The sequence below is a fragment of the Crinia signifera genome, chromosome 2, assembly GCF_055691185.1.
Source record: "Crinia signifera chromosome 2, ASM5569118v1, whole genome shotgun sequence".
Taxonomy (NCBI): domain Eukaryota; kingdom Metazoa; phylum Chordata; class Amphibia; order Anura; family Myobatrachidae; genus Crinia; species Crinia signifera.
Genome location: NC_139218.1, coordinates 190,938,327 through 190,964,949, shown reverse-complemented (window position 1 = coordinate 190,964,949; position 26,623 = coordinate 190,938,327). Strand labels below are relative to the sequence as shown.

Sequence of the window (26,623 nt, the reverse complement as noted above, 5' to 3'; positions counted from 1 at the left end):
AGAAAACAGATAATCTCACCCTCCAGTTGGTAGTGGGTTGGTGGTAGGTTTTGGGGGAGTCCGTTCGTTTTTGGGTCTCAACCCCGTGGAGTGGTGTCCGTGCGCCCAGCAGCCGTTGGTGTCTGAGTGGGGGAATCAGGCGGCTTACAGGTGCTGCTGGAGGTGGTAGCGGGGCGGCACACACTCGGCATGCTTCTGTGTGTGGATGGGAGGCTGGAAGGTACGTCAGCTAAAGTTCCGGATCAGGTGGTGCAAACGTGCAGCGGAAGTAGGTCGACGCGTTTCGTCTCCTTGACAACCAGGGACTTTTTCAAGACAGATCTGTCTTGGAAAAAAAAAAATTATATATATATATGTATGTATCCTGATGACGGGGAGTGCGTTCCCCGAAACGTAGATGCATGCTGTAATTTGAAATACACGGTTTCAACCTTTGCAACTAAGTCTCCAAGTGCCGCCTCATTTGTTTGTCTGGTATATATATATATATATATATATATATATATATATATATATATATATATATATATATATATCTAATATGGTGTGTCCTCCCCAGGGATGGATGCCAGGTTGCTTGTCTGACAGTTGCTGTTTATAAGCTGTATGGAATCCTGATGATGGTCTTACACAAGACCGAAACGTCACGTCACGTCGATGGTACGTCAGCTTTTTTCATTGTGATGGAATAAAATACAAAAATTGCTTTTAAAATGGTGCCCTTTTTCACTTCCGATATATATATATATATATATATATATATATATATATATCCACAGAGCAGCGTATAGTGTCTCTCTCCCCCTTATCCCTGGGAAAATGGCTTGGATAGGCGAAAATCACTCAGTGTGTATGCACTGAGTGGTTTTCAGTCCAGTGATTTTTTCCCCATCATTGCTCTGCATATGCACTGGGCAAAAACGCCCAGTGTGTATGCACCGTTAGAAGGGGGGTGCATCATAGCACAACTTTGAATATGGTATTAAAGCTGCATGCAATCTTTTTATATACTCCCTTTGTGTTAAAAAGGCAGGCTCAAGTGAGAGAGAGAGAGAGCGGTACCACTTTTAAAGGTCCCATTGAAAGTCCCTGATGGCTTGGGTACTGGATACTGGCATTAAAAATGCTGGTACGATAAGGGGCATTTTTGTGTGTGGGACATAAAATGGTGTCAGCGGCATAACTGTGTGTGGCATAATAAGTAATAGGCATTACGGTGTGTGGTTAATATTTAATGTGCATTAATGTGTGTGGTATAATATGTAAAAGGCATTACGTTGTATGGCAAATGTAGTAGGCATTACATTATGTGGTATTAAGTGAAGTAAGAATTACGTTGTGTGGCATAATGGGTAAGGGGGCATTACTATAAGGAAAAATATTGCAGGGGATTGGGGGGAATATACCCTAGCTACTACTCCTCTGATCCCACAAATTACTTCAGTAAACAGGCCCTGTAGGAAAACATTGACATATTCTATTTTATTGTGTACTGGGATGAATGTATGCCACTTAAAGTGTGCCAAATCTGAGCATCTACTTAAATCAGTCTGGAGTGGCAGCTGTTAAGAACAAGTTGGTAATGTAGTGTGTACAGTAAGTACACTTTGACTTTGTGCATATATGGTAACTTGAATATAATTACGAGAATTGCCTGTATGCCAGCCACAGAGGGTATATATTGCCGCTGTAAATGGCAAAGTAAGTGTGCATGAGATACTCCACTTCATACAGCACTAATTAAAGCTGCCAGCAGCCGGGATGTACTTATATAGCGTCGCTGTGCGCCGTGGCGGCCACCGTGATATGTGTGGGCAGCGGGAGATAAATAACATTGAGCCCCCCGGAGCCGCCCGGTCCTGCACGCTGATTGGCTGCCCAGAGACCCAGCTGGTTTGCAAGTAAAGGGCTTCGGAGTCGTTGCCGTAGAAATAAGAGCACAGTGGGCGTGGATACATGCTAGCTCCGCCCTTTGACGCCATCTTATGGTGGAAGAGGCGGCTTTGGGACGGGAGGAGAGTGGTAAGAAGTGATGCCCTGCAAAGTAATAGGGGAGTTTTACTTTGTAAATGCAAAATGCTATGTTGCAGCTCCAGAGATGGGAGAAGTGCTCTGCACGGAGTGCAGGACAAGTCGCCCCCAGGGAAGCCCGGCTAGCGGAGAGATAAGTGGCGACATAGTGTAAGGCGCAAAGCTCTGCCTGGAAATAAAATAGGAGGCAGGGGTAGAACTTTGCAGAGTACGAATGGGAGCGGGGAGATGTAGCAGAGCTGCGCTGCGCTGCGTTCCTATTGCAACTCTGTTGCTACTTGCTAGTACATCCTCTCACCTGAGGTCACGGGCGCCACCTAGCGGCCAGCGGCGAGCAGCGCAGGAGCTGCAGCCTGGCTCTAGCAGCTGATGAATGTGTGCTGTGTGGAGGCCATAGACGGAGACTGCTGCTTGACTACGTATGGAGGAGACTTTTACAGTAAATTAATTTATTGTGACTTGTTATTAGTTTGGCAGAATGTTCCCCCATCTTGTTCCCCGTATTTTGTGTTGGTGCTACATGTAAGTGTGCACTTCTGAGAGTACAGGATAGTCCATTATTTATCAGATCTGAGTAAGTACTTGGTAGCCATGATGTCTGTATGGCTCTTCTTTTCTTTTGTATACCTAACTATATTGGGTAGACGGTTGTTGTCTCTTTAGAACTTCTCTCAAGTGATTGTGAATGGTAGAAGAACTGTAAATGTTTATAATGGGAATGGGGAATGGGATGGGTGTGGGAGGGGCTCGCAAAACATATGTACAGTCAGTGGCAAAGGCTTAAAGCTTGGTAGACATAATGGTGTAGGACAGACAACCTTTAGTGTATGTGCATATTTTTATATAATATATTTGTACAGGCTCAAATGTAAGCAGACAGTATTATTAGGCATCACCTTCCATTTCCAAGCTTATGACAGTGCTGTTATTTTTTTCATGCTTTTTCACTTTTTAATGCTGTTTTGTCTTGATTCACCAGGCATTTACATTTTGCTGCACTCCTATGAGTGTGCAAAATAAAGTGAACATTGTTGTGGACACATATGCTGCTATTACGAATATTCTTATCGCCCATTGTCCGTTCCTTTTCCAGATTAATTTCCCGATATAGTCCTAGAGTGTCAGAGATGCTGCTAATTTCCTTTATCTATCCGATAAGGTGGCATGTTAGCACATATATACTACACATGTGTTGCTAATGTAAATATAAATGAATCCCCTTTTGAATGCTCATTTCTAATCTTAGTTTGTAGAATGTACCACTTAAATGTTCATTTAAAAAAAAGTTTTTCGAGGTAATCCCCTGCCTACTGCAATGTAGATATTACAGGATGTCGTCAAAATCCCGAATGGGTCATAACACCGACAAGGACAAAATCTTGACATTTAAAATCCCGACTTTTACAATCCTGACCAGGACAAAATCCCGACACTTAAACCCAGACGAGGTCAAAATACTGATATATAGAATGTACAGGTGAAACAGTCAACATGACTTTCCATCGACATGGGTTTTTTGACCTGACGTGCCGACAGGCAGCATTTCATGCCCTACCATCCACTAGGGTGTGGTAGGAGAACAAAATAGTGTGCCGAGCGAAGCTAGGGGCTGCGGTTCACTTCCAACTGTGTCCATGTTGACTGTGTCGACATTCGGGTGAAAAAACCCATTTCGACCTGTCGACGGAAAGTCATGTTGACTGTTTCACCTGCACATTCTATATTTCTGTATTTTGACCTTGTCGGGATTATGACCGATTCGGGATTTTGACCGTCAGGATTTCATACCAAATCCGATATTACAAGTAATCTGAGATTACTCTGACCTGCATACATTTTATTTGCCAGTGGCCTCAACTTTTATATCTATTACTTTCTCATGACCTCATCCTATTAGACTTTAGAAGTTTATGTTATCCCGTATACAAAACGTTAGTGATTTACATTATACTTTTTTTTTTTTTTTTTATAGAGTCAAAACATATAGTTGATAGTCAAATAGTTGACAGGTAGAATAGGTCGACAGGTTAAAATAAATTTGACATGACAATGGTTGACACATAATTTTTATTTGTAAAGAGAACTGCCTCGCCTGAAGCAAAGTGAGACTGTAAGGAGACACATAATTTTGATTTGTAAAGAGAACTGCCTCGCCTGAAGCAAAGTGAGACTGTAAGGAGACACATTTCTATTCATTTGGGTCATATATGGGTAAAAATATAAAATAACACCCAGAAATCCTCTCCCCCCCCCCCCCAAAGTAGTGTTTAGTATTGTGTTTTTCATATTGACCATTTTACCCTCTTGACCTTTTTGTACTACCTTTTTCATGTCAACCTCTAGTCCCTGCTGACTGTAGATTATATGGTGTTGACTTTCTATAAATCTACACCCCCTAGTATTCTGTAGTGTTGTGCATAAGGACTATGGGGTCCATCCTATTACTCCCGAAGGGTGCGGATGATTTGCGAGTCTCGACACCGGCCGCATTTTACAGCAGGCCGAATTTGCTGAAAAGTGCTCGCACATCCATAGGGGTGCGAGCAATTTTCATCGAATTCGGCCCTGCGAAGGGTGCGAGTTAGGTTTATCTTGTACCCTTCGGGTGTAATAGGATTGACCCCTATGTAGGTGCCTACACACGGAAAGATATGTAGGACAGTGTGGGCATTCCCAATCAATCGGAACAACTGATCGTTCAAATCATTCTGTGCATTGTTAATGATGCATGTACCCACCGATTGTTAAGGATGGTCTATGATCTTCCATGCATGCAGGAAGATCATAGAACAATCTTTTGAAAAAGTGTATCAAATCGTTCCATGTGTACCCACAATGAGCAATTTGATACATTCGTGAGCGATGTTGGATCGCTTCTGTGTGTATGCACCTTAATGGTGTGTATGCACCTTAATGGGGGCGATATGCCGTGCGATGCGAGTCCAGCGGGACTCGCATCGCACGGCATGTATGGAGTGGCACAATGTAGACTATATAGTGCAGATCTGCACTATATAGTCTTGGCTGCCCTCTCTATTTCACTGCCGATTTGCGCTCACACGGGAGCCATATCGCATGCGATATGGGCTTCCAGTGTTCACTATATCGGCAACATCGTAAGCCATATCTTACCGTCTGTACACACTATAAGACATACAATAATTTGCATTGGTCAGGTAAGTAAATAAGTTTACTTGTATACATATTTAAAGTATGTAATTTCTACTTTAATAAGATATGATTGATTACGTAAAGGGGTCAAAATTTGTCATTACCAGATTACTTTTATTTATTTCTCATATCATTTAAACACCTATTATACAAGGAACGATGCCTTTGCTGTTATTAATTTAGGAATTAATCCATTTATCAAACAAAGGAGGCGTTCAAAAGAGGCATAGTTGGAAAATAACACATAGTTAAAAATGTATATAATTATTTAATTAATATACACTTGTTAACCCCTTCAGTGGCAATCCCGAGAATTTTCCGGGCTGTGCCTCAGTACCCAGTCTGGCAAGCCCAGAAAACTCTCACGATTGACACTGCTGAGTTCAATCGCTGAACTCAGGCAGCTTCAGCGCTGCTCAGCTCCCTCCCCTCTGCCACGCCTCCTCCTCCCCCTCCCCTCTGGCTTTTCTATACAAGTCTCTGGAGCCGGCTTATGACAAGCCGGCTGCTGTTGACTGGGTGCAGGGCCGGGCAGCGGGTGATTGACAGTTCAGCGGCGCTGCCCGGACCCGGGGAGAGAGTGGTCTTTTTTTTTTTTTAAGGGAGCGCTCCCCATTAAAATCTCACCCAGTGGGGAGCGCTCCCTAAAAAAAAAAAACACGACTGAAGGGGTTAAACTTCCTTTAGGAAGCTGTTTGCAAAAGAAAAAATGTGTTTTTGCCCATCTGATGGGGGAAATGGGCAGATAAAACCAGGAGTGTTTTGTATTTAATATTACCTTTTTTTAGATCATGTATCCAGAGCTGCTGAGAAGCAGCTTCTTTGCAAAGCCATCACTTATTAAATATACCCCATGTTAGGCATGTCCAATCTGTGGATCTCCTATTGCAGTGGTTCACAAACTGTGTGCAGTGGCTTTTGGGCACTTGTGGGGGTGCCTCAAAGGATGTGGATTATTAGATAGACCATGTCTATATAGGCAGTAAATATGTTCACTAGGGCGGAGTGAAAAAAACTAAATTGAGAAATTCAAAATCGGCTAGTGTGGGAAAGTTGTGACTTGACCTGAATAAGAAATGTGCAAAATCTTTTTGATCTGAGTCGACATCTTATGTTCTGGCAAGAGGCCTAAAGTTTCACTTTTTTGGTGAAAAAGACAAACTGTGAAGATGCTCCGATCTAGTTAAAATTATGTCATGATGTCTTAGAGTGGTTTATTAATATACTTTAGCTTAGTAAGAGAGTACAAGCTTGTCCTAGTGCAAAGTGACTGACTTTTGCGGGAGAAAAAAATCCCTGTTCTTTAGGTGCAGGATTTAAAACACTTCTGTTTATTGTCTTTTCTTGTGGCTGTTTATTTTAAACATGAATTGTTCAGAAAACATCCCCTATGCTGGGAACATGAAAGGGCTGCATTACAGCATATCATTATGCAAAGATAAGCCACTATATTAACAGTTAAATATGTTGAAGTGCATTATGCTGTAATAAACAAATACATCTAATGTTTAGAAAAATAAAATCAAGAACATTGATTCAAAAATAACAAGTTAATCATTCTATGAGTGGTGTCCAGCAGTACATATATGCCAATCACTGTGTTCATTTCTAGGCAGGCTTGATCAGCAATACTTAGTTATTACACTTATTACAGCATAATGCACTTTAACGTATTTAACTGTTAATATATTGTCTTTACTTTGGCATAATTATATGCTTTAATGGAGCCCTTTCATGTTCCCAGCATAGGGGATGCATACCTGTTTTTCTGTCAATAAACAGAAGTGATATGTAAAATGATACATTAGACAGTTTACACTGTTACCTGTAATACTTTTTGTAACAGTTACTGTTTTTCAATAACAGACTGCAACAGTTATTTCTTATTTATGCAAACATGATTGTCTATCTTTGCATATGCACTGCAAAGAGAGCAGCATAAATCCAATTTCATGTAGTTCAGTGACACTGTGAAATATAACACTGCATAATGGCCCAAAATCAGACCTGATCGCAGTACAAATTTGTTCTCAAAATGGGCTAAAAATTCTGCACTGCAGGTGGGGCAGATGTAACATGTGCAGAGAGTTAAATATGAGTGGGGTGTGTTGAAACTGAAATCTAAATTGCAGTGTAAAAATAATGCAGCCAGTATTTACCCTGCATGGAAACAAAATAACTCACACAATGAGCCCACCTTCTGACACCCATGCTCTGATTCATGGGAGGTGGTGCATTTAAAATGTAGAAAATACCTGCAGTCGGCTGAGCCAGATTAAGCCCTTGGGGTGCCCAGGACACCCAAGACAGGTGCCCCCCCCAGCTCTGCCCAACACTCCCTAACAGTACCAGCTTGTAATTGCTTATTGCCCAGGGAGAGGGACACATGGCCTGAGGCAGGCAAAAAGGAATTATTGCCATCACATTACATTAGTGATCTCCAGGATGAGTTACTATCGGAGACACCTTGCTCAACCAACAGTGCAAATAAATAAATATTAATTGGAGCTGGACGCAAAAGAAACATACTAAGGTCACTCCTCCCTTTAAAGAAAACAAAAACATTTTCCCCTACAATAAAAAAAAAAGATTATTATATTCCCCACAATAACCCACATATTATTACCTTCAAATAAAAAATAAACTGCAAGGAAACTAAGATATTACATACCTCCCCATGTCACACACAGCAGCAGCACAGACCACTATGCAGGAAAGTACAGCTAATTCCTGCATCCAAACAGTTAATGAAGAGTCTTGCCCCTTTCAGACCGCACTTAAAAACTGGGACTTTGCCGATTTAAAAAAAAAAAAGCAGTTTTTTAAAAACTGTTAAAATGGAGGGTCCTACCCTTTTCAGACCTGGTATTTTGGCATCAAAACCGGGTCTGAAACGGTATTTGTGACCCAGCGCAGTGAATATTTAATGAGTGCTCATTAAATATTCACTGTGCTTCACCCCCTGGAGCCCCCCCCCCCCCCCCCCCGCGCGGGTTAACACACGCACACTTTTCTTATAAGAAAAGTGACTTTCGGAAAATGGCTGCCCCCATACGAAAGACAGATTTCCTATGGGGCAGCCATTTTCCGAAAGACACTTTTTTTTATAAGTGCATCTGTCCATAAGGGATCTTCAACGCAGGAGGTACCGGCTGCGCGGGGGGGGGGTGTTAGCCCTGGGGAGGATGTTAACCCACAGGGGTGTGTGTTTTAACCCGGGGGGAGGGGGGGGGCGGCGGCGCGCTGAAGACTGCACTGGCTTTGACCCTGTATTTGGAGAGTTTCCAAAAATGGGTCTGCCAGTGTCAAAAAAAGCGGCTCTTAAACGGTAATATACCGTTTAAGAGATGCGGTGTGAAAGGGGTTTTACCTGGCAGACACGTTTTTGGAAACGTTTTCAAATACAGGGTCAAAGCCAGTTATGCGGTCTGAAAGCAGCATCTGCAGGGGCAGTAATAAATCACTGAACAGGACAAGGGAACAGTGAGGGTATACCTGAGGAATGCAGGCTGTCACTGCTACAGCCAGTGGCGTAGCTACGTTTTGGGCGCCCCCCCGCCGTAATGGGGGGGGCGCCCATACCCACCCCCCGCCGCCGCCCCGTCGAGCACCCCCCCCCCGGCCGCCCCGCCGCCTATGCTAACCCCCTCCCCCGCAGTCTTACCTATCGCGCTGGTCCCGGCGGCTCCGTCCGTTCATCTGCTGAGGACCACCACAAAATGGCCGCCCCCGTACAGCAGACAGTTTCAGAGAACTGTTTGCTATATGGGGGCGGCCATTTTGTTGTGGTCCTCATCAGAAGAATGGAGCCGCCGGGACCAGCAAGATACGTAAGTCTGCGGGGGATTGGGGGGTAGGTAACTATAGCACCGCAGCCCCCGGCGCCCCCACATGCACAGCGCCCCCCCCCCCACGGTGGCGGGGTATGCGGTGCTATAGTTACGCCCCTGACTACAGCCACAGCTTTGATCACATAGTGCACATCGCACTGATCAATGCTTTCACTTTTGAACTTGTCGCCTCTTGCTCTCCCGAGTCCCGGCTGTTCCGGACCCTCACGCGTACCTTTCTGTAGCACTAAGCAGCAGCTGTCCTGGGCAACTTTCTACGTATATGTGCTGCTGCTTTCAGCCTCCCATTGTCACACTGGGCCTTATTCTGATCGGTGCGGATATTCCCGCTTGCGTACGGCCTGCCGATGTTTATCGTCTGCGCATGTGCAGAGGTCACTCTGCGCATGTGCAGGCGATTTCGCCGCATGGATTCTTTATACGCCGCACGAGGGGCGTGAGGGGCTACTTATCCTCATTACCCTATGCATACGCCCCGCGTTTCATGGGCGTTCCCATGCAAACGCGGGGCGTATGCATGGTAATGAGGCCGTGACGCGTGGGTACGGGGCGGGCATCTGACATCGCTGGATGTCAGCTGCCCGCCCCCATACAAGATTTCACACGGACAAGTGTCCGTGTGGTCTTGTGTTGCGGGACCTGGTGGAGCGTGCGGCCCTGCATTCGATGTTTGGCGACCATCGAATGCAGGGGCTGCTCCCACCATGGAGGAGGCGTATCCCCGTCCACATTCATGCGGACCGCCACATATCCGCATACGGACGGAGGTGGCGATCCGTATGGAAGGCGGGGATTCGCCAAGACGGACATCACCGCATATTTCTGATCGGGCCGCACCGATCAGAATAAGGGCCACTGTGCTGGGAGCCCATCTCTGCTGCTGCATTATAAAAGCAGAACATTGACAAGGCAAAAATGAAGAGGATCCATCTAGCCCAGGGGTGGGCACCTATTTTGGCTGGGGGGCCACTTAACAAAACCAGAAAATATTCGAGGGCCGCACACATAATATCTTGTATATACAATACAAATCCTAGATTTGCGCGCCAAAAATCCTACTGCGCCCGCCCTGCATAGATTCAGGGAGCCTGGGAGGGGAAGCGGTATAAACTATTTCCTAAAAAATAATTATATTCCTAATCTGTATGTATATTTCCTAATTACAACTGGGGTCATTCAAATGCAGTTATACGTTTGCTCATTGTTGCAAAGTACCATTTTCAGATACCTACGAGCATGGGTTCTGTGGTATGGGAGGTATGTTGGCATCAGACTATCATTGATTGACAGTCTGACGCTGTTTGTGGTGGGTGGTGACATGCTATGTTTGTAAAATCTGGGGGGATCTCATCTTCATTGTAAAACAGAGATTACCTGGCTTCTGAAATGGGCGGTTTGCACTGCATTATGGGTGTTGCAAGAAGCCCAATGGTGGGTACTTTGATCTGATGCTGACGCGGAGAAACTTTAATGATGCTGCCACCGCCGTTGATACCTGTCTGTGCCTGCCGCGCACAGAATTTCTTGGAGCCTGGGAGGGGACGCAGTGACACTCTGTTACAGCTGCCACCACCGCCGCCGTTAGTGCCCATCTGTGCCTGCCGCGCACAGCATTTCTGGGAGCATGGGAGGGGTTGAGGCCGCACCAAACGATGGCGGAGACAGCCAAGTGTGCCTGAACAGCTGAGCATTCGAACATACCTGAGCGACCAAACTCTACCAAGCATGCGAATGCACTGAACAACCGAATCTATGAGTGCACAAACAGTAACAGCCGAGCGACTAAGTGCCCCAACTTCCAAATAACCAAACGCACCAAGACCAGATTACCCGAGTCCCTTCTGATCTTCCCTGCAGCATATAAAATCAAAAGATTCGTGGGAGTGCACATCATGCAAATAATTTGCTGCAAAGAAACTTAAAAAATCAGCCGATTAGCCGAATAATTGCTGTAGTGTGTGGGCACTTTTAAGTGTAGTGTAATCACGGTCAGAAATTGAGGTGCGCATCTCCGTTCGCATCGCTTACACGCACGCTGATGCATCCCACTAAGCAATTCCCTGTTTAGTGCTGTCCCCAAGTCCCTGTCATTCCCAGTGATGTGCATGACATCCCACGCTGATCGCAAGCCTGTCCCACACTGCATAGGCGCTGCCATGACACTAGCAGTCACATTCCCCCAATGAATTCCCTGTGACCTTGTTACTCTGACCTTTGCACTTGATAATGTGATCAAGGTGTGCACTGGTACTGGGGTTAATTGATGCTGCGACTTGCTGCCAATCACAGACAGGCAGGGGGGATATAGGTCAGGCCTCTGGCACTTCCTTCTTGCATTGAACAACTTGTCTGATCCCTGAGTACCCCACAGAAGTCAGCATTGTAGGCTCCATTGTTCCCTGTTCCAGAGTTACCTGTGAAGAGGTAGAGGTCTGAGCTTTCCAGCTTCCACCAGCAGAGATCAGTATTGGCTACCAAAGCCATCTACCATCATCGACTCCCTAGTTGACACAGGCGATGACTTTCAAGTCAACACAGTCTGTCTATGGCTCCCAGGCCATCGACATCCCATCTCGGCTCCCAGGCCGACACGTCAACAGTTCCCAAGACTATTCAGTCAGTGGCTTCCAAGTCAAGAGTAAACCACAGTCTCAAGTTCACCAGCACTCAGCCACCACTACCCATCCATTAGTGATTTGCCAGTTAGATGTGGGAACTCTGTCAGAGAACCACGACCTTTCCACTGCACTCAACGTCCAAGTCCAAACCTCCTTGCCGTGTGAAAACCATGGACTAATGCTGGCCACACATCAGACCAACTTTACTCCAACCATCCAACCAGTTGCTTGGATGGAATAAAAATATGGTACTGGATGGGAGCAAATGTAATCTTTACTTAAAAAATGTGCTCCCAAAATCTGGAGAAGGACAAAAACTGTCTCTCAGACATGGTACTGTAGTTGAACCTGTTTGATTTAAACCATGGGTCTTCAAACTGTGGCCCTCCAGATGTTGTGAAACTACAAATCCCAGCATGCCTTGCCACAGTTTTAACACTCCCTTATAGCAAAACTGTGGCAAGGCATGCTGGGATTTGTAGTTTCACAACATCTGGAGGGCCCCAGTTTGAAGATTTAAACAATTTGACTGAATGTTTTTGTCCATTTTCCTGGGTTTGTGCGCACATTTCTGATTGTCCTTTGCTCCCATACAGTACCATATTTTTATTCCATCCAAGCAACTAGTTGGATGAAAGTTGGACTGATGTGTGGCCAGCATTAGACTCCGCGCCTCTGTTCAGAGTCACGTTGTCTTCCCCACCTAGCTGTGTCCTCAGTTCCCAGTGTTCTGTAAACTGTCCTTACCTCAAACCTCCCATTATCCAGTTCCCTGACCATTCCACTGGCTCACTGCTGCCACAGCCAGGGAACCAGATACCCGAGCCCTGACAATCACATGTGTGCAAACATGCCTAACTGTACCAATTTTAGCAGGACAGTCCCTGTTTTGTGGGACTGTTCCACTTTCCCACAATTGTCAGCAGTGTACTGTGGTGGGGGTGCAGTAAGGAGTCCCCATGCTGTGCTTAGCGCTTCGCAAGCTTCTATTTATGGGGAGACCGAGGGGCTGGCACATGGCCTGCAGTTCACAGAAAACAGGAGGCCTGACTCATGGTACCATAATTCCCGTGAGGATACATCGCCTTTTTGGCACTTTTGCCATGAAGGAATCCTGACTTCCACATCAAGTATGTTGGGAGGCATGGTATAAAGATGTACTTGTAGCAAGTGTCATAGGAATATTGGTTGTAATTCAGCGTAATTTACAGTTTTACAAAAATTAGCAAATTTACAGTTGTTGGTGCTAGCGAGGGGGGGCAAGGCTGTCTCGTTATTTTTGCATCGATATTGTTTGACCGCTTTCCTGTACAGCTAAGCGGTTGGTTACTACTGGTAGCCCCCTGTCTGTGCAGCCTAGATGCAAAGCCATTCGTGGGGTGGCCAATGCAGCTGCCACCTCCTTCCAAAAAACCCCAATCTGGACAATGTAGGCATGTGTTCCTCCGCATTGTTTGGCTGACATCTCGTCCAAACCCCCGTCTCCCCTTAAACTGCAATTTCAGGCTTTTGATGTGCAATTTCTGCTGATTTGTGGGGCTTACTGAATTAGCCCCATAGCCCAAATTTCCCAGCAAGCCCCCATTTTTCCACCCCGCATACTTATGATCGGGATGCCAGCAGTTGAGATTCTGGCGCTGGCATCTACCTTGATATTGGCATTTTGAAGCCGGTCTTTTGCGTGATAGTTGGGGTGCGGGTGGTCACTATTTTGATGCTATCCTCTTCCATAAAATTCCACAAGAAACCTTGGAGTATATTTTCATAAAGAAACAGCAAAAATGGGAGTGCAAATATGTTTGTGCACAACAGTGGAATAAGTGAATTTGCAAAAGAAAGCTAGGCATACACTGTAAGATGAAATGTCTGTCAGATGGACAAAGAATTTGGTGAGTATTTAGTTCACAAAATGGTATATGCTGCAGCTAAGTGCCAGTGCTGGAGATATTCAATAGTATTTAATACTCCGTACAAAAGTCCTTGCAGATAGAATAAGCTTCATGTGAGTAAACCACCCCTTCCCCCCCCCCCCCCTGCACAGCATCTAACCCCCTCATCCAGAGGGGCTGTGGGCTTGGCAAGAGGCTCACAGAGCCTCAGGACCATGCCCCCACAGCGTAAAATGGGGTGTGACCTCGTGGGGCGACGGGATTATAGACCACACCCCCTCCCACTGCAAGCCACACCCCCTAATTTCAGCTGCCTTTGACGCGCGCAAGTGTCCCTCCTCCGATAACCTGAAAGTTGGGAGGTATGCAGTAGTTACAAGTTAGATAGATTGAACTCGATGGACTAACGTCTTTTTCAACCTTGATTACTATGTTACTATGTATATGTGAAAATATGAAGGAAAGCCCAGCTTGGTGTGGTTGTATCTGTTGCAACCACGTCAAGCATGTAGTTAAATTACAAACGGCAATCTATTATTCCTCATGTGTAGCTCTAAATATGAAAAAGGAAATTATGCAGACACAATGTTCACTAATGTTTTGTAGCATTAACTCTCATTAAATATATTTTAAAACCATTATATAACTTCTAATTTTGGTTGTTTTTCTGCTGTAAAAATTATGACCAGAGAAGTGGTCATTTCAGATCCTCTTCCATGGTCTGTAATTGAAGAAATTTGACATCCCATAAGTCCATTGAACCTATTTAAATGCAATTTCTATTTTGTGACTCACAGGAGTGGGTGTGTTTTACTGAGCTGCTGGAATTTGACATTTTGTCTTATCTCGACAATCCACAGCTGTTTATGTAGACACGCCCCCTTTTCATCGATTGGCAGACGGGACATTGAATTCCACTTGCCGATTTGCTGTAGAGTAAAACTCAAATGGGCCAGGATCACGGCTGTGGGGATGGACCAACAGTCGTGAAGGTGTGTGGAAGCTATGACACCAGCTAGGACTGCCCGGGCCCGGCTTAAATACCCTAAAAGCGGAGGTCATGTGGGCACGCTTTCCCGCAGTGTCCACGTGACGTCACTACTCACTGAGTGCGGAACTATATACACAGGAACTTGCGGCTGTGATCCGCAGCGTGGCGCGCACATCGGCGCTGGAACCGGAAGTGCCGCTTCATGCTTTTATCAATCTGATGTTTCATTGATAAAGTGGCGAGTGCGCATATCTCTACCCGGGAATCTGAATATACATTGGGGCACGGACTCAACACTGGACCCCCTAATGTGCACCCCACTGGTGACTCTATAACATTTAGTGTGAGTGCGTTCACCCCTTGGAATATATTTGGATATCTTGCACTTCTGCTCTGATATTCTTGACAGGACACCCACCCCTCACAGGCCACCTTCTGTGACTGCAGACACTACGGAGTTATCCCTTCTGGCACCCAGCTCTCTATCTCTACCTCCCTTTGTAGTAAGGCCACAGGCGGCATTGGTTTTCTGGCAACATGGAACATGGCATCATCTTGCAAACGGATGATGATGCTGAGAAAGTTCTCTTCGACCAACTTGACTTTAAAGCACTACCGACCGAATCTCCCACAGACCTGTACCAACGGCTGCTTAAATTGAAGAAAAGAGAAACTGACCTAGCACTACATGGGCATTTTCTCTCGGACTACCACCGAAAAAAGTTTATTCCACATGGATTCCGCATAGCTAATATCCCCACAATTGGGCGTAACAACACCTCTTTCTGCAGCCGCTGGTGCGGAGTGCTCAATAAGTGTTCTTTCGACCTTATGCTTTTAGTGGTCGAGAAGGTGGGCACTGAGCTCAAAAAGGTCAAATCTGCCATTGACTCCTTTGGTATAGCACCACTAGCCACTATTAAAAGTGACAAATCCTGTAATCTGATTGAGAAAATTTGGGTCCAGGTTGAGGACTACAAGAGGGAACTGGTATCGTTTGAACGCAACAAACTACGTCCCAACCGACTACCAATTTCACAACGTGTACCGTTGGCTTTCGGGTGACCAGGGCCTTGACACACACAAGGTCCCTTCAGATCAAGAAGGCAGCAACAACAAAGAAACCCTTATTGGTTTGCCACCGGGTCCTCGACCCCAGCCTCCGACACTGAGCAATCTGGCCCCCAATCAGATTTTTTTGGAGTCAGGCCAAGAGTCATCCAACACTCGACCCAACCGTCCACGAAGAGGAAGGGGCAGAGGCCACATGCCCGCCGAGGATGTACTAGGCAAAAGAAACCAGAGACAGGCAAAGATCTGATATTTAACCTGTCCGATACTATCCTCACTGATTCTATGCTGTCACTCCTAGCCAAAGGTCTCTCCTTCGTTCTGATCCTTTGGAGGCCACTGTCGATTTATACAAATTCGGAAGAAAATTAAGATTACATGAGCAATTCGGTGACACTGACCCTGGCACACAAAGATCAAAGTTCAGACCCACATCCACGTTTGACTCTGCATCCTATAATCCGAGTATTCAAACCTTTACTAGGATGGTCGAACAGGACATCCAAAGATCACCGATTAGACCTAAATATAACAATATATAACAAGAACGGCTGGCACTCAAGACCCTCAAGCAAGATCATAATATAGTGATACGCCCGGCCCACAAAGTGGGAGCTGTGGTCATTCAAAACTGGAATCAATAGAACGAGATTATCCATCAGCTATCGGACACGCATACATACCAACCAGTTCAACAGAACTCGATTCCTGGCTTCAAACGAAGAATTGATGCACTATTACAAACTGGATTGGCCCACCACTGGATAATGCAGGACAATTTCGACTTCCTCACAGTCCCCTTTCCGGTCTGCCCTATAATCTCCATGCTCCCCAAGATCCATAAATCTGACACAAACCCTCCCAGCAGACCCATAATTTCTGCCCGTGCATCTCTACTACAACTTCTGGCCATATTTGTCGATTATCATCTGCAGCCCCTAGTAGTCTCTGGTCATACATATGTCCAAGACACCAATGATTTTATAAAGCAACTCAAGGACATCAATCTTACTGGGACACCTCTTTTGGCCACGATGGACATCAACTCCCTCTTTACTATTATACCGCATGCTGACGGCCTTGAGGTTCAACGCAAAAAAATGGACGAACGAACGGTCAAATCACCCCCCCACTGAGTTCCTAGTGGATCTAGCCACCTTGATACTTCAATATAATCACTTTTATGTACAACCAACATTACTACGTACAAATTGCTGGAACTGCCATGGGCTCAAACCTGGCCCCCTCCTATGCCTTTCTTTACATGCAGGAATATGAAGATCGTTTTTTTCTCCCCAGGTATGGTGTTCATATTAAGGCATTCAAACGCTATATCGATGATTTATTCCTACTCTGGACCGATTCTAAGGAGGAATTTGTGGGGATGTTAATGGAGTTGAACACCTTAGACAGCCCTATTCGTTTCACCTACGACATCGACCCCACTTCCATCAACTCTCTTGACATCAATATCAGTCTCAATAATGGCAAACTACAGACCAGCCTGTTCCGAAAGGCGACTAATCGAAACACTCTATTGTCAACAACTAGTCAGCACCCACCAGCCCTGAAGGAACATTTGCCCATTTTGCAATATATGCGCCTGATACGCAATAACACTGAGACCCCTAAGATGGAAGAACAGTTGTTGGGGATGACCTCCAGGTTCGTACAAACCGGATACCTCCCAGAAGTCCTCAACAGATGTCTGATCAAAGCGAGACAGAACATGGCCACTAAAGAAACTAGGACGACATCGGTTAAGACCAAATCACCTCGTATGACTTTGGTGAACACATACAATCACGCCTCTTCTTCTGGAATCCAAAAAAGTCTGCAGAAAAGCTGGCCACTAGTATCCTCTGACACCGCTTTAAAACTACAATGCCACTCTGCTCCAATGATGGCATATAGAAAAGGACCTAACATTAAGCAATTGCTTATGCCTCCCACCCTCAGCCCTCAGCCCTGAGTCTGAGCAAAATACAACTTGGCTCTTTTCCAAACATCCAGGATGCTATTGATGTGCAGGTTGCACACTACCTGCAACAGCATGTTCACGGGAGCAACATTCCCTCATCCCAACTTCGGCAGACCGATCAAAATTAAGTTTCGACTCCACTGTCTCCTTGATCATGTCATTTATCTGTTGACGTGTCCCTGTGGCATGGCCTTCACAGGCATGACCACAAGGAAATTCAGGAAACGCATGGCCAATAACCGCAACTCTATTAGAGCGGCCCTAGACTCTGGGAAAGCAGAATTACCCATTCCATGACACTTCTTAGCTTCAGGACATCAAATTGCGAGTCTCCGATGCCGCATAATAGATTGGGTACCCCCCATATCATGATAGGACGTGACAGTGGTTTGATCCTGAAAAAGAAAGAGAGCTGGTGGATATACCAACTTGGGACTCTGGCACCCAAGAGTCTCTACTAGAACAATCCACTAAACCTTTTTCTGAAATAATCCAATTACTCTGTGATATTTTGATTTTTGTCACCATATTGTTCATATGTTTTCAGTTTTCCATGATGGCAAACTAGGGTGACCCCTATATTGGCTTCATCTAGGGGTTAACTTAATGTGACACTCATTGACCTCTGGGTACCATTTTCCTTAACTCCTCGTTATTGTCCTGCCTGCTCACCCTGGGTGCGCCTCTGAATTTTTCTTTGGTGATCTATATCGCATGATTATTCTTATCCGGTCAACATTTAAATATTGAGTTTCTCAGTCTTTTTATGCATTATAAGCACTACAGATATTATTGACTTGATACTTTCAGCACCCCAGGTGTACTTGTAGGCGGGTACCCGACTTTACCAAATACATACCCCTATTTGTTATTATGGCCCATCAACTGCTAGCTGACGTGCAGGACACTGGATATCCGGGTGTCATGCGTTCCAGTCAGCCGCAGTTCTTGTCTCAGCAGACAAGTATCCATGGAGCGGCACTTACGGTTCCCACATTTCCGGCGCAAACGTGCGCTCCACACTGCGGCTCATAGCCGCGAGTTCCTGTGTATGTAGTTCCGCACTCAGCGGGTATTGATGTCACATGGACATGGCGGAAAAGAGTGCCCATGGGACTTCCGCTTTTAGGGTATTTTAAGCCGGGCCCGGCCAGTCCTAGCTGGTGTCATGGCTTCCGCACACCTTTGGTCTGCATGATCCCCAGCTGATAACCTTAGAGCTGTTCACCATCACTTATGTAAGTACTGTTGCTGTTGTTCTTTTAGTCACTATAGTAGATTGCACTTCCACGTGTTGGCACTAATGTGCATTATACACTGTCTGTTGTACAATTCTAGGCTCCTTGATAAAGGTCCACTGCTCAAGGACCGAAACGTCGGAGCTATGTGACTACTATAATTATATCTTGCTGACACCGTTGGACAAAGAAAGTCTTCATGCTTTTATCAATCTGATGTTTCATTGATAAAGTGGCGAGTGCACATATCTCTACCCGGGAATCTGTGTATGTATGTATGTATATGTATGTATGTATGTATGAGAATGGTTCTGCTGAGCCTAGAGCAAGGGGAATTCCTAGCGTCTATGGACATTCAAGATGCACATGTACACGTTCCTATATGCGCAGAACATCAGTCTTTACTGCATTTTTTGCAATAGGGGACTTACATCTTCTTCAATTTCAGTCTCTTCTCTTTGGGCTGGCTACAGCTCCAAGGGTGTTTATAAAAATGATGGCAGTCATGGCAGCTGCCCTCAGACTAAGGGGTATAGTAGTCTTCCCATTTTTGGACGACCTTTGTTCAAAGCAGAGTCTTTATGGCATTGCCTAAGATTACTGGGCAAGGATGGTTGCAGCTTTCTAGATCCTTCAGTATGCCAGATTCCATTCTCGGTAGTTTCAGTGGAACGTTTTGGCGTGTTGGTCAGGAAATACTAAGACCATGAGAGAGATGCTGAGGGGATCTACCATTTGCATTCAATCGGACAATGCCACGGCTGTGGTGTACTCTCTCCAATGGGGTCACTCTCTTTGGTTCTGGGGGTGGCTGGTGGTCACCACTGATGCCAGTCTCAGGGGCTGGGGAGCAGGGCCTGTGGTCCAGGAAAGAATCGGCCGATCAATGTACTGGAATTACGTGCAGTTTGGGAGACACTCGCAGTAAGATGGCAATGATGGAAGTGTCCCCGATCTTCTGATGGGCAGAGAACAATATTCCAGCCCTATCTGCTGTTTTCATTCCAGGAATTCGGAATGTGGAAGCGGATTTCCTAAGCAGAAAGGAGCTTCTGGAAGGGGAATGGGCGTTACATCCACAAGTGTTCCAGGAGATTGTAGCCCTTTGGGGCCTTCTGGAGGAGGACTTGATGGCATCCAGACACAATTGTCAAGTACCCAGGTTCTGTGCGAGGTCCAGGGATCCACTGGCTGGGGCGGTGGATGCCATGACTGTGCCCTGGAATGTCAAGTTGGCATATGTCTTTCCTCTATTCCCAATGATTGCCCGGTGCTGAAAAGGGTAGGGTCGCAAGGAACCTGTGTTAACCTGATAGTGCCAGATTGGCCAAGGAGATCTTGGTACTCAAGCATTCTGAGGTCATCGACAGTCATGGAGTCTTTCTCTTCGGTCAGACCTGCTCAGGCAGAGTCCCTTCTTACATCAGGACCTTGCTCGGCTAAATTTAATGACCTGGTTCTTGAAACTTCTATCTTGAAAAAGAAGGGGTTCTCAGAAGCCGTTATCCGTTCCATGATTAATGCAAGGAAACAAGTTTATTCTGCAAACTATTATAGAGTTTGAAAAGCATACATTAGGTGGTGTGTACGGCAAAAGGTTCACACATCTAGGTTTACAATTTCTAGACTTCTAGAATTTTTTACAGGATGGTTTCTCATCGGGCCTGAGTCTTCAGTACTTGAAGGTTCAGTTATCTGCCTTTTCAAAAGATAGTAGCATTGTTACTGGAGGTACAGACCTTTCTCCAAGGAGTTATCGGCTGAAGCCTCCTTATAAACAACCTGTGGCGCCTTTGGATTTGTCCCTGGCGTTGTCGGTCCTTCAGAAATCTCCATTTGATCCTTTTGAGGTTTGACCTGACCTGAAATTGGTAACCTGGAATTTGACTTTTTTTTGTTGCCAATCGCCTCTGCAAGGCGTGTTTCTGAGTTGTGGGCCCTATCTTGTAGGTCTCCGTTTTTGGTGTTTCATGATGATAGGGCTGTACTGCGAACAGTTCCTAAGGTTGTTTCTTATTTTCATTTAAACCAAGACATTGTTCTTCCGGTGTTCAGTCCTCCTGAGAACGTCAGAAATAGGGACAGACTAAAGAATTTGAATGTGGTGTGCGCTTTGCGCATTTATGTGGACAGAGTGAAAGAGCTCCGTAAAACTGATTTACTATTGGTCTTGTATGATGTACACACAAGTGGGCAGACCAGTGCTTCCAGAATCAATGCTCATACCACCAGGTCGGTTGCTACCTCTTGGGATGTGCCCCACAGGGCTTCTGCAGATCAAGTATGCAGGGCTGCCACTTGTTCCTCTTTTCACACATTCACAAAATTCTACAGGTTCCATGAGTTTGCGACGGAGGACGCATCATTCGGGCGAGCAGTGATGAGAGCTGCAGACCTGAGCGTACCCTCCCAAAGGACCGGCTCTTGAACGTCCCAAGGTTGAGCTGTATCCCCAAGATGAATGAAAGAGCAAAGGGGATTTTTGTAAGAACTTACCGTTCAAATCCCTTTCTTTGATTTAATCCTGGTGACACAGTGATGCCTCCCTTTACGCTCAGTAGGTAATGCCGTTTCATGTGTTATATTAAAATGGTTAATTTAATTGATTGTGCATATTAATATGTTCAGTCGTACTGAGTTAATGTATCCTAGTGTGCTCTAGAAGTTGTATTGAGGAATGCCGAGATGCAGAAGGGAGGAGCCTGCCTCTCTCTCTCTATCCCACAACACTTGATATATCCAACCCATGACTGAAATGGGGCTTTCAGTAGCATTACACAGTGGTGGGTGTCTGGCTCTGTTGCAATATGATTAAGAATAGAAAGAAAAGAGGAAAGAAGTTTGTGTGGATGCACTCCTAACAGACCATAGAGAAAATTGACAAATTGAAATTCATTTGTTTCTAAAAGTGGTGGGGGCTCCTTTTTTATCTTTATTAGACATGGATTAGATAAGGAGACACCCACACGGTAGAGAAACGAGGGTTTAAAATTACATTGACATACACACATGTAGTGGAAAAAAAGGAAAGAAATTGTGTGATTAAGATTTAAAATGTAGGTAGAAGTAACTGAAAGTAGTGGTATCGGGGAGGAAACTTCCCACCAGGATATTGGGACCCGTTGATGGATTCAATTGTTTAATCTGTTGCAATATGATAATATGGAGGAGAGTTAATGGAGGCCTTAAGATGGATAGACATTCTAAGATTATCCGTCTTCTCTTTCTAGTTAGAATTTAAACCTGGTAATGTATGGCAGTAAATGATAATTGACTATGTGTGTTCCCAAACAATGGAAAAGAGACAAAAAATTGATGTTCAGACAAATTGGTTAAATTCCTTTAATTTAACCAACTTTTCCAAGTGACCATGTTTGGCCATTTTCTGCTCACGAGTTGACTGATGGGGCTCCCAGCATGCAGAAAGCTTGCTTTGGCTAAGCTTTTCATTGATTTTTAAGCAAATTGGTCCCAATGAAATGTCCATCTTCTTTTAACTGGGCCACCTCGGTCACCCTTGTGTCCACCCATTGGCATCAGAACATTCTTAGGTTGGGGGCTAAGATCTAATCTTATTTTATGCTGCTTGGGGCAGAGCCACAGGGGAGGAGGAGACCATCCCACACAAATTCCCATGGGAAGGAGAAGGAGGCAGCACCAAAGAGGAGGAGGCCAGGAGTCACAGTCCTTCATAAGTCTCTCAACCACACCATCCTCTCCATGTGTCATCTTTAAGCCACACCATCATCTTTTAGCCACGCACATAATCTCTTTCCTACGTTGTTTCTCAGCCTCCCTCTCTACCACACCATCAACTCCCGCATGCATCTCTCACCATCCACCTCACGTATTCAATTGTTAAATCACATCTGATCTCTCATCTAATGTAACTTGAGTTCACAGGCCTGCCCACCACCATTCAGTTGCTGGAGGAAATCCTAGAGCCATTTCTGGCTCCATCCTCTACTCTTACTGGGTTACCTTGTCACCACCTTCTGTAACACTTTCCTACTGGAGTATAAGAGTTTTGACTTCAGTGTTACAGGCCATTGTTCATTTGTTGTTGGGTTCACAAAGGGAGGTTGACTCTCACTATGGGCCTTATTTTAGTTCACGCTTTCTGACAAAATCCTTCTTAGATGGACAATACCATGTGCACTGCAGGTGGGGCAGATGTTACTTGTGCAGAGAGAATTACATTTGGGTGGGGTTTTACTACAAAGTGAGATCTATATTGCAGTGTAAAAATAAAGCAGCCAGTATTTTTCCTGCACAGAAACAAAATTAACTCACCCAAATCTAATTCTCTCTGCACATTTTACATCTGCCCCCCTGCAGTGCACATGGTTTTGTCCATCTAAGAAGGATTTTGTCAGAGTAAACTAGAATAAGGCCCTATGTACAAAGTGAGTATGTGAACAGGAAAATTCCTGTACTAGGATCCCAAAATAAATGTAATGCTACTTAAGGGGGATTCAATTGTTGTTTTTTTGTTTTGTTTTGGGGTATCCTTGTAATTAATAGGTGAATGATGGAGCTATTCAGCATGGCCATGCACTGTATTGTGGCCCAGCCTTTAACCCCTCCCCTTTGCAAGCTCCAAAATATTGTGAGGTATGTTATGGAATGCAATTGTGCAAATCTAGCTTATTCGTATTTGCTAAATATAGAGAAATTCTATTGTGTCTTTTTGTTGCCAGTATTTTCCCATGACATTTGCAACATGCAATGGTCTATATTACAGTATCTGTCTTTCCTCAGGTGGCTCTAGGAGATGTCTCAGGGATCTGCTTCGGACTTTGACCTTATGAATGCGTTAGATTGGAGTGACGGCATTGCAACCCTTCCTGGAAGTCAGATACGGGTCAGGCATGACTACACACTCTACATATACTGCCAAAGCATCTCTGGGAAATGAACTTTACTATCCTTCCCCTATTTTACCTTTCATTTTCCAAGCATCTGTTTCCTGAATCTGTACTGATTCTGAGAAGAATCCTGTCTGGTCTCTGTCTCATAGTCTGTTTATGCTTCCAGTTCCGGCTTAGTGAGTTTGGCACCCTGGAAATCATTACAGATTCTGACAGTATTCTGGCTACTTCTTCTGGAACCCAAGATCCAGAGAAATCTGTTCCAAGCTCCAAACGTCCGATTCCAGACCAAGGTAACAGTGCATGATGACTGTGATCGTAACATCTGATTTCATAAAAACATTTATTATGATGACTTCAATTTTTATCTGTATTCTCTCCTAGAGGTTAAAATCTCAAGTGAAGCAAAAGCTTTCAAGATGGAGAAAAAGGAAGATGCAATGGAGGGGTAGGTTCACAGATAAGCATCTCAACTCTGCTGGTGGCTGCAAGACCTTTATGTGGGATGTATGTGAAAGCAAATAAGTGAGTCACTTGCACGCTCACACAGTAAATTCTCTGTGCCATTACAATGTTAGAGGGAACAAGAACTGTTCATATAATAGTATAAAATTGAAACACAATTTGATGTAGAATGGAAATTTGTAAACCTTGAAATGGAGATCTATAATATATAGACTTTGGTAGGGGACACTCGGAGGGATCACACCCCTGGTCCTTTGCCTTCCAAAGCCACTTAAAAAGGATATATTATATTTGTTACTGAATTACAATTTCTTTACGAATTCCTAATATACGATGGAATCTTTTACCAGTTTATCCATATTTTTGCACATGATGTCAATTTATTAAAAATTGATAAAGCTCCTGATGAAGTCTGTATAGGCAAAACGCGCAGGGAATTGTCATTGTTATCAACCTGATCATTCAAAACATTTAACATCGATTATCATCACCGCACCTTAAAAGGGACATAAATGAACTGGAACAGGTACAGAGAGGGACGACTAAGCTAGTAAAAGGTCTTGAATCACTAGAATACAGAGATAGGATAACCAAGCTTAATATATGTTTACTAATGTTATTAGTATGTTCAAATACAGGATTGGGAATTATATGGAGTTAGGAGATGATTCCGTACAGAATTAGGAAGAGGATTCTTCAGCATTAGAGCAGTAAAAATTCTGGAGCTTCTTGCCAGTGGGGGTGGTTACAGCAACTACTTGTATTGAATTTAAATCAGACCTTGATACATTTTTGGCCACTAAGGGAATCCTATAGATACAGTATGACTTACTCAAGTCAGTAGTTACAAGTTGGATAGGTTGAACTCGATGGACTAAAGTCTTTTTTTCAGCCTTAATTACAATGTTACTATGTTATATTCAGCTGTGAAGATTGGATCAATTCTCATTCTTTAAAATAATGTTTTCGTGTAGCCCTATATATGGCCCATGTTATATTCTAAGTGGTACATTTGAGTGCACTCTACTATCGTTTGTGTATGTGTATATATATATATATATATATATATATATATATGTATGTGTATATATATATGTGTATGTGTGTGTGTGTATGTATATATATATATATATATATATATATATATATATATATATATATATATATATATATATATATATATATATATACACATACATACATACATACATACATACATACATACATACATACATACATACATACATACATACACTCACATATCAAACAATAATGTGGCCGTGCCATCCATAAAGTCCCTTGGCATAGAGGTTTCTCAAATATCGGCGGCACTCAGGGCAAATAGAATTCACTCAGAAGGCAGCATGCAGTCCAACGTTTCAAGAAATCTTTATTTTTTCATCACCGGGGTACAAAAAAGACTTTAAGCCAACTCTCCTTATCAACCCTCCAGCACCTGTGCACCCATGAACAATCCAGCGCAGCGGTGCCCAGAAGTGGACGCCCACATGTGACATCACATGCTCCCGGAGTGCATTGTCTGGCAACAAAACAACCTAACTTGCGGTCATACATAATCAGTATGACCATATATGATTTAACACAAATGAGAGAAACATCATTACGAAGCAGCAGCAATGTTGTCAGTTACATTAACAATACAATTAATACACATACACACTGGAATAAACCAATGAGACACACATATACAGAAAACACGAAAAAAAATAAACCAAAAGCAAAATGAACAGGACATAAAGCACAAATACAGTGCATTTAGCTAGATCATACTACAAAGTTACCAAATACTTTAGTCAAAAGTTTCATACATACTGTACATAAATTGTAAAGTGGAAGATGAGGTTCTGGTTTTACTTTCGCTGGGGGATTTTGTATTTTATTTGTCTCTGCCTAGCCTAAAATTTAAGCTGCCATGGAATATCCTAATTGAGTAAAGACTCCTCCAAAGTAAACATTGAACATTTTGAGGAGCAAAAAATCGAATTATTTCATGTAAATAGCTAGTCAATGACATGTTCAATAAATGTAGTGGTGTATTCATGCATACAAATAAACTGCTTATTATTATTATTTTATTGAGCAGGTTAGATACAATAATATATCATTTTTGTCTTGCAGTGAGAAAGTAGCTCCCTTGATAGAAGCGCAGACAACTACACAGTCTCCCCCTACTGTGACCACAGGCCCTGTGATCACTACAGAAAATGAGCGTCCTCAGAGGCTGCGAAAAAAGAGGAAGCTTCTCATGGACTCTGGGGATGAAGAGGAGACTATTGAGGAAGATGAGGTAAAGGCCAAACTTTCTTCTGAATCCAAATCTTTGTCCATAACCTTCCTGAGTCTTCTAACTGCCCCTTTCAGACCGCACTTAGAAGCCGGTATTTTGCTGTTTTTTTAACCGTTAAACGTTATATGTGCGGTCTGA

The 26,623-nt window shown here is 44.1% G+C and overlaps 1 protein-coding gene across 8 annotated transcripts in view; it reads left to right on the top strand.

Annotated features, from left to right (window-relative positions):
* The first annotated feature begins 1,919 nt into the window (after positions 1-1,919).
* L3MBTL3 (L3MBTL histone methyl-lysine binding protein 3) overlaps positions 1,920-26,623 on the top strand; it is a 58,410-nt gene continuing 33,706 nt past the window's right edge. For 2 of the 8 annotated variants that reach the window (XM_083173455.1, XM_083173452.1), the window contains exons 1-4: positions 1,977-2,022; positions 23,603-24,005; positions 24,097-24,160; positions 26,317-26,485. In XM_083173455.1, the coding sequence (XP_083029581.1) occupies positions 23,756-24,005; positions 24,097-24,160; positions 26,317-26,485 (483 nt within the window). In that variant the 5' untranslated portion in view covers positions 1,977-2,022; positions 23,603-23,755. Of the gene's footprint in view, positions 2,023-2,160; positions 2,182-2,300; positions 2,471-23,602; positions 24,006-24,096; positions 24,161-26,316; positions 26,486-26,623 lie in introns of those variants that run through there. The other 6 variants (XM_083173456.1, XM_083173459.1, XM_083173458.1 and 3 more) reach the window with 6 other exon arrangements.